Genomic DNA, 8,871 nt, shown 5'->3' on the forward strand with positions numbered 1-8,871 from the left:
GATCGCTCGGAAGCGGCGCCCCCCAAGCGGCGCCTCCGCCCAGCCGCCCCTCGCTGACGCCGCGGACAGAAGGGGCGCCTGGCGGCTGCCCCGGGCAGTCAGTCTGGGCTAAGGGGACGAGCGACTCGGGCCTCCGAACCTTGCTTGGATCCGGGTGCAAGTGGGCACCCAATAAATAGCGGTGCTTGCACGGGGGCGCGATTGCAACCCAGTTCAAAGGGGGCCAAACCCGAGATAAAAGCCACATGTCCAAAAGTAACGCACAGCAGGCCGGGAGGGGGTGTGTCGCGGCGCCCATCGCTCCCTGTTTACAAAACGCCCCCAGGCGGAGCCCCTTTTGACGGAGCTGAATCGGCTGTGAGTTTGAGGGGGAGGGGAAAGGTTCCTCGAACAGGACCCCCTCTGCCCACCCCCGCTGGGCCAAAGGGGCCGTGGAATCCTCCTCAGAGGCCCCGCCCTCTAGGCGCTGCTCAGGGGGAGGCCAGCCTAGGCCAGGAGGGGTCCCTTCCTTCTCTCCCCACCCCCACCGTGGCCTTCAAACATAACTGGTCCTCCCATCGGTGTGATACCCCCACCCGCTCCTCCTTTGGAAGACGATCTTCAGCTGGTTCCAAAGTCCCTGAACCCCCAGAGCCTGTATGCCCTTTGGCAATTCCCCCCTTTGCCGATGCTCTTTGCCCTCCCGGCCATTTGAACCAAGAGCGGAATTAGCCTGAACTAAGCATGAATCTGTGGGGGGGGGTCGCTCTTGCCCTGCTGTGTCCAGCACAAGAGCCTCCACTCTCCAGCAGGGCTGCTGTCCACCCCCTGCCTGCCTGCCTTTCCCACCCTCCCTTCCCACTGAGGCTCCCACTTTACAGCTGGGACAAGCGCCCCTCCCGCTGCTCCACAGGAGAACCCCAGGATCTGGCCTCCCCCCAAGCCTCCCCCAGCCTTTAAGGCCCTTTCCTTCGGCCCGGCCCACCTGGCGCTGGGGCTTCTTTGGGGGTGGGGGTGTAGAGCAGAGGGGATCTTGCGGAAGCCAGATCCAGGGGGGGGGGGACACAGCCCAGGCTCCTCTCCTGATTGTTTTTCTCAATCCTTCCCTCTTATATTCTGCTTTTGCCTCCTAATCTAAATATTTATTCCCTCACCCTTTCCCACAAAGCTCCAGGCGGCCTGTGATTTATTGTGGCTTTGTCTGCAGGGAGGCCTTCAGCTCCAGGGTTTTCTTCTCCCGCAGTTCCCCCCAAATGTTGGACTCCTCTGCCCCACCTCTCACGCCTCACCCACCGTAGCAGGCACAGGGGGGCAGGAATTCGGGTGGGGGAGGGGGAGGCAGCCCCCCAGGAAGCCCCAACCCAGCCCTTTCCCTGAGCAGCTGGGATGTGGGGCTGGGGGCTGGCACCCAGGAGGGAGGCCTCCAGCCTAGCAGCCCCTGGATCCACCTCGGGGCTTTTGTCCAGGGTTTTTTAAAACCACGAAATCGCTGGGCGATAGGGGCCCCCAGGACACCAAGCTGCCCTGCAGGGCACCCTCTCCTTGTCAGGGGCCTCAAACTCGGGCGCCCCCCATTAGGCAGCTACGGCCCCTCTGGATCTTTTGGGCCAAACCATCCCAGGCTTCTGGGCGGGGGCGGGGGGGGCTGGCTTTCAGCCTCCCATCAGCCGCACCCTTTTCCCACCCCCGGTTCTGGGACATCCGTCCAGGGACCGGGCCAGCCTGGGTCAGTCACTGGGGTGCGATGGAAGCCGTGAGCAGCTTTGTTTCTATGACTATTATTAGTACTGTTCTCATCGCTCAAGTTCTCCAAGGCTGCTGGGACCGGCAGGGCAGCCCCAAGACTTTCCGAAGAGCCTCGCTCGCCGCCCTCCTGCCCACGCCCTGGGGGCCATTCCCTGAGGGGAGACGGGGTGCCCGGAAACTTCGCCCTACCTGCCTTCCCTCCTCGCCTTCGCTTCTCTTCAGCCCTTCCGGCTGCTGCTGCTGCTGCTTCGGCCGGCCGAAGCTCTGAGCGCCTGAAGAGAGGAGACCTGCCGGGCGGCTGCTCCCGAGACCCCCGGCCGGTTGTGGCGACGAGAAAAGCCGAAGCGATCTGAGCTGAACCCCCGCCCTCCACGGCCCCCGGAGATGCCTTTCGGTCCCCCCACGGCCGCAGCCCGAACGCCCCGCGCGATTCTCCGTCCGCCCCGCCGCCTTTTCTTCAGACGCACAAAGAGTCGCGGCGCTCGCGCACATCCACGCCGGCCCCGTTTCACCCCCTCCTCAAAGCCCAGGAGAGTCAAAGAGCCCCGGAAACCCCTCGCCCGCCCGCCCGCCCGCCCCCGCCCCTCCGCCCGCCCCGCCGGCCCCTCCGCTAGCCCTCCAGGCCCGCGCCTGGCCTCCGAGAAGGACCCCCCCGGGACCCGGTCTGGGGCTGCCCTCCCGATGAACAGCGGCTCGAGCGGCTGCCGAGATCGCGGGCGGGCGTCGCCCTCGGTCCACTCCCGCCGGAGAAGCTGGGTCCGAAGCCCTTTGGGGCGATGCGCAGCGCCGGATCCCCCGGGCCCCCAGCAGCTCCCCAGCTCAGGGCCCCGGGAGCAGGCAACGGGCCGAGCAGGAGGAAGCGCGCGGGAGGAGGACTCGCCGCCGCCGCCGCCGCCGCCCCCGCGCCCCGCAGCACCAGCGCAAGTCGCGCCGCGGCAGGGAAGCGCCGGCCGGCAGTTCTAATTCCGCGCTCCGGACTCTCAAGGCTGGACCGGCCTCCCCCTCCCTCCGGGAGCGACTGCAGTTCCGCTCCAGCCCCCGTGCAGGAGGCGCCGCTCCGCCCGACCCCCGGGAATTGCCTCACGTGCCCCGCCGCTTTCCGTGGGGCGGCAGGACGGAGGCCGGGGCCTTCCTCCCGCCGCCGCCGGAGCCGAGGCTCAGGGCCCTGGAAGACGCGGGCGCTCCGGCACCGCCAGGAAAACAGGCCGCGGCGCCCGCCAGCCCCCTCGCCAGGCCCGGAAAGTTTCCCGGGCCGGTCTCGCCCGCCGCCCCCGCGCCGGCAGCCCCTCGCGAAGTTTGCCAGCCGCGGCCAGCCGGCGCCCCCCGCCCGGCGCGGCTCGGCGGACTCACCTTCGCGCAGCATCCTGGAGCGCAGCGGCGCCGCGGCCGGTCCCGGCGCAGTGCTCAGAGCAGGGGCGGCGGCGGCGGCGGCGGGGCTGCTGCTAATCCGGCCGCGGGTCGGCGGCGCTCCGGGCAGCGGCATTTCGCAGCGGCTTCCCGGCTCCACTTCGCTCAGCGCCTGGCTGCTGGCTGCCGGCTTCGCTCGGCGGCGCTTTTGGGGGAATCCGCCCCCTCGGGCGGCTGGCGCTGCCTCCCGGCTGCCCCCTCGGCGAAGGGCGTCTTCCCGCGCCCCGGCCCTCGGCTCGCCTCTCCCCGCAGCAGCAGCGGCGGCGGCGGCGGCGGCTGGGCAGGGCTGGGCTGGGCAGGGCTGGGCTGAGCTCGGCCTCCCCTCCCTCGCAACAGCAGCGCGCCGCCTCCGCCGCTTCGCCTCCGCCTCCTCGCCCGCCTCCCCTGCTGCCCATCGAAAATTTATGAAAGTCTTTCGGAGCGAGCCGCGCGGCGCCCCTCCCTCCCCGGAGCTCCCGCGGGCCGAGCCCGGCGCAAGAGCGGCCTTGGCGGAGTGCCGCTCCGGACGCGGCGCTGGCGGCCAGGGGTCGGCGGCGGCGGCGGCGGAGGTTGACCCGGCTGCCTGCCAGGGAGCGCCGTCCGTGGGAAGGCGGGAGGGGACGAGGGGGTCCCCGCCTTTCCCTTGGAGAATATTGGGGTGGGTGCGGGACGAGAACGGCGAGGCGAAAGCTTTGATTGACAGCCCCGGTCGGCATGGCAACGCGGCGGCGAGACCCTCTCCCTTCTTATTGCTATGGAAACCAACCTGAGCCGTCGGACCGCTCCCTCCGCCACACCTTTCGCCGCTGCCGTCACGCGGCCGCCTCGCGCGCTGCCATTGGGTGGGGGGAGGTCAGGGGCAGGAGGGGCGCCCAGAGACCCCCGAGCGCTGGCTGTCCCCTCTCTCATTCTGACCTCCGCTATGGAGACCCCAGGTCCACCTTGCCGCCCGGGGCTGTTGGAAGTGACCCGGTGCCTCTTGGTGATGGGTGTACGGGTGCCCTGACAGTCCGTGAGCTTTAAGCCCAGCACACACCTGCCAAGGACGGGGTCCCAATGGGATGTGGGATCCTTGCTCCAGTTGATCAAAGTGGCTTAGTTCTGGCCTGGGGCCTTGGCTTTCTCCCCCCACTCCCTGCAACTTCTGGCCTGGGGGCTCCATCTCCAGTGTCTGAAGTTCCACAGGCCACCTGGTGCAGCAGGACCATCTCAGGAGGGTCTAGGCAACGCCTGCTTCTCCTCTAGCCTCCATCCGGGCTGCACAACCAACCTGGGCTGCTCTCTGCAGCAGAGGGCAGTGGGGGGGGGGTTGTAAGCACCAGTCTCCTCCCTTTCCCACCTGCAGCCCCTCCCCACTTTTTCCAGCCTTTGCTCCCCTCATCTCCAGCCTTGCACTGTTCAGGCTGGGAAGTGGGGGGCTGGCTTGGGAAGAGAATTCAAGGGGAAGGAACGCAAGGCGTTATAACCAAGGCCTCCCTCCCAAACCCTTCCTGCTTGGGGACTTCCTCCCCCCGCTGCCGGTCACCCCCACTCCCCCAGCTTGGGCTGGGCCTGTCAAGGACACTGCACCTGGGGGCCCTGGAAGGAGGGAGTCAACCAGGGACACTCCCCCACCCTCCATCTGAATGGGAAAAAGCTGGAAGGGGACCTTCGTGGCTGCATTCACAGGACCCCGCCCAGCTCCCCCCGCCCCGGAGGCTGCTTTGGGGGCTTGGCTGGCTCCCTTTCTCCCCTCCAGGCTGAGAGGTCCAGAGACCCCCTACAAGGTGTTGAGGTTCCCTGGGCACCCAACTCGGATCCCTTCAGGAACCGAGAAAGGTGAGAATGCAGCCAGGATTCACCCAAGAGCTCCTTGCCCCTTGGGGTGCCGGTGGGGGAGGCACAGGGGTTTCGTCCTGCAGCTGCTTTGGGGGGCAGGGAGGGCAGCGCTGAGCAGGCCTTGGAAGCCCAGAATCCCCTCTCAACAGGGCCAGGCGGCCCCTTGGCCAGCTGGATGCTGTGGCCTGCGTGGGCTGGGCCACGACACCTGCCACGTAGAGGGCACCAGCACTTAGCAGCACCAGGGAGCCCTTTCGAAGGGCATTTTCTCCCCAAAGCCCCCCCCCCCTCCTGCTTTGGCCTCCCCTCCGGGGTTGAAGCTTCCCGCCAGGAAGCAGCGGAAAGACCGCGGACTCCCTGGTCCAAGCCTGGCTGTGCATCCACAGGCTGAGGCCACCTAAAGGGGGCAGCCCCAGGGCAGGAACCATTTCGGAGGTTTTTTCCCATGCGGGGGGACGCACAGACTGTGTACCTCCACTTTCTTGCTGTGACCCACTGGGGCCTGGCAGAGGGTCTGGATGGGACAGGCCGCAACTGACCAGAGACTGGAATGGCCGGACCGGTCCTGGGGAGGGCTGTGACCTTGACCCTTGGGACTTCCTTGCTGCACTTTGCTGGCGGCTGTTTCATCTCCCTCTGGGTAAGGGGGAGGCCGGCTTCCCCGAGCGCCGTCCAGACCCCCGTCTTTCCTCAAGGGGTTTGGGGGTGCCTCCTCCCTCCCCTTGCCTTTTCTACCCCAAAGCTTCTGCCCAACGGGAGGGCCCCGTCTTCCCTGGGGGCCCAGCGCCAAAAGTTTAGCCAAGGAAATCAGAGGGCCACCCCAGACCGTGTCTGGGGGCCCCAGGGACCTGGCCGTCCTTGGCCTGCTGCCCCCTTTCCCCCTGGCCAAGGCAGAAGGACGGCCTTTGGAGAGGGACGCGGCTGGCTGGCTGCCCCCTCCCTCCCCCCACAGCTTCTGTGGGTACATGACGAAGGAGCCCTTCTGTTGTGCGTTGAGGTTGGGGCCAACAGATTGCAACTTGCAGAGCACAGACTGTGTTGTTTTTGTGTTGTTCTCCTTGGAGGAAGGGGGCTGTTCTGGCCCTCCCCCCACTGACCAAGGCCACCCAGGGAGGCCAGGCCAGAGCTGCTCTTTCTGTGGGGGAGGCAGGCATGGGTGGGGCGCACTCAGCAGACCTGGCGGTTCAGTGAGCCCAGCCAATGCTGGATTCTTCACCCAGGAGACCCTCCCCTCTTGCGGTGGAGACCCCCGTGCCACCGGGCCTGCTGGGGAAGGGGTCCTTTGGCCCCAGACTAAGCCATGGGCTTCATGGGCCTGCAGGAAGCCCCGGGTTCAACCCCTGCCATGTCGGTGGTCTTGGCTGGGGGGGAATCAGGCAGCCTGGGGGGTTCCTTGGCCAGGGTCAAATAAGGTACCCACATGGCTCCCCTCTCTCACCCTCCCCCAGACTCCTCCAGGAGGGGGAGGACAGCCGTGGTGAGTGGGAGCGGCAAGCGGAGCCAAACCCACGGACTGGCCGGCCCCCAGAGAGGTGTTGTGAATTACTCAAGTGCTGAGTAAGAGGAGCAGGGAGGGGGCTGAGCAGCGACTATCACTCAGCCAGGGAGGGGGAGCGGGGTCTGGTTAGCCTGTGACTGGAGGCAGGCCCACAGGGAGGGGGTCTTAGGAGGTGCAGGGAGCATGGCCTGAAGCCCCCAAGGGGGCAGGGGGCACAAAGAGGCTGCTCTCTGGCAGGCAGGCCCAGAGTGGGGGGGGACCACTGGGCAGCCCTATTTCAGGGAGGCCAAGAGGGGAGATGTATGGAGGCTGCCCCCTTTGGGTGGGGGTGGGGGTGCGGTAGGCAGGTGAATCGTCCAAAGGAGAGAAAAGCATAACAAGGAAGAGAAAGAGAGAGAGAGAGGAAGGGACGGAAAGATCACCCTTCTGCAGTCCAAGTTCCACCTGGATAAACAGGTGAGGCAGCAGCAGGTAAATCCCCTGAACTACAGGCTGGCTCTGAGGAGACTGCGGGGGAAACTGGGGTGGAGGGATGGGCCTTGTATCCCCTCTCCCACCCCCCACCCCTGCATGAAGGGGAGAAGCAGCCATCAGCTGTGGGGGCTCTGCTTATTCCTGGGGCTCCTACAGAAATCCTGGGTGCCCTTTGCTCTTCCCGGCCCCAATTCTGTGCGCCTCTCTGTCTCCAGAGGCTCAGGAGCAAATGCTTTCTCCGGCTGGGAGGACCCCTCCTCCTCCTCCTCCTCCCCCTGCGGACGTGCCAGGCTTGCCACGCTGTATTGGCAATTCGATTCCCCCTGGCAGCCCTTGGGGGTGCCCTGGCTCCCAGTCTCCTATTGGCAGGGGGGAGCAGGTGGCTCTAGTGTAGCCAAGCAGGGGGGCTGGGAAAGGCAGCCAAGGTCAGGGGTGTCCTCAAGCCCTCCAGCGGCATCTAAAGGGCCTTTGGCCTGACACTCCAGGAAACACCCGGGAATTCTGGGCTTTTGCGGAGCCTGCCTGATTTGCAATCTCCCAGCTTCACCCCAGGTGAGATTTCTGAGCCCTCAGGATGTGAAATGCAGTGCCAGCGAATGTGCCTCACCTCCCCAGCACAAAAAGTCAGACACCCTCCCCCAAAAAAATATTGCTAACTTTATATGCCATCCAGGTGCCCAGCTGCCAACTGCATGGCGCAGGGCCCGATTAACGGAGGGACCCCTGTGTCCCATGGAGTCTGCCTGCGGATTGAAGCTGAGAGGGCCGATCCCCTTAAACAGCTGGACGCGCCCCTGTCCTGTCACTGCCCTCTGGAGCGAGGCTCCCCTAGGACTCCAGACACCGCTCCCATCCAGTGGCCCTCTGGAGGGCCCGGACGGCCTGGCTCTCCTCCCAGGTTTTGGGGCAGCGGGGCTGACACCTTTGTAAAGGCTGCGTTGGTGCATGTCGTTCGATACGACTGTCTTTTCCAGAAGACTCTGGGGCAGTTACAAAACCCATAAAAAAGTAAGCAATTAAATCCACCAGGATAGCCAGTAAGGCACAGACTGTATATTTAGCGGGGAAAACCAGTACAACAGGGGCTCAACCAATGAAGCCCCCCAGCCCCATTTTAACCCCCAGCCCCGGAACACAGCCAGGTCTTCAAGGCTTCCCAAAATCCCAAGCAATTGGACGCTGCCGGAATCTGGGGTGGGGTGGGGAGGGATGCTGTTTTGGCTGGATTTACCATTTTGTTCTCTATTTTTTTAAAATTTGTTCCCTTCTTGAGCTTGTTTTTCATTTCTTCCCGAACACATATTGTATTTTAGTCCGTAATGAGCTGCCCAGAGTTGGCCTGGAATTGGGAAGCACCCAAATCAAATCAGTTACATAAAACGTAACCAATCCAAGAGCAAAATAACCCCCCCAACCCCCAGGCGTCGTCTCCAGAGGAGGCCCAGCCCGGCTGCCTTTGGGCAGAGCTCTGCCGGGACCCCCAGGAGAGGTTTCTCCGCTCCCCAGCCAAGACCCAGCTAGGTTCACACCTGCTCAGGTGCTGGAGAGGAGCGAAGGAGCCAGGCCGTTTCCTAGCCAGACCTCAGGGACCCTGGGGGGGGCTTGGACTAGAGGACCTCGAAGGCCCCTTCCAGCCTATGATTCCAGAAGTTCCGATGTCCAGAACTGCAGGCGGCGGGGGGGTCTGCTTCTCGGGAAAGAGGGTCTCGCACGGGGGGATCCACGGGTGTGTGTGAAGGGGGCTGGCGCGCAGATCCCCTCCAGCCTTTGGGATCCCCAGCGAAGGGGCGCTTCTCCGCGGAATGAGCCGGCCCAGAAGACCCCTCTGCCCGCCGCCAGGATTGGCCCAGCCTCGCCCCTCAAGGAGACCCCCCGCCCCCCGTGGGCAGCCCCCGGGGCGAGGCCGGCTGGCCGCGGGGTCGCCAGGCTCCCCTCCCCAAAGCCGGTCGCCGGGGCGAGGGAGGAAGCGC

General features: G+C 65.5%; 1 protein-coding gene across 1 annotated transcript in view; it reads right to left on the bottom strand.

Annotated features, from left to right (window-relative positions):
- Positions 1–3,411, bottom strand: part of RTN4RL1 (reticulon 4 receptor like 1) — a 31,113-nt gene extending 27,702 nt beyond the window's left edge. Inside the window, 1 exon segment of the mRNA XM_087955604.1 lies at positions 3,076–3,411. Within this exon segment, the coding sequence (XP_087811730.1) occupies positions 3,076–3,208 (133 nt within the window). The 5' untranslated portion in view covers positions 3,209–3,411.
- Between the last annotated feature and the right edge of the window lie 5,460 nt (positions 3,412–8,871).

Source organism: Notechis scutatus, chromosome 1, assembly GCF_049901735.1.
Source record: "Notechis scutatus isolate UNSWTSFEM ecotype Mainland chromosome 1, rNotScu1.2, whole genome shotgun sequence".
Lineage (NCBI taxonomy): Eukaryota > Metazoa > Chordata > Lepidosauria > Squamata > Elapidae > Notechis > Notechis scutatus.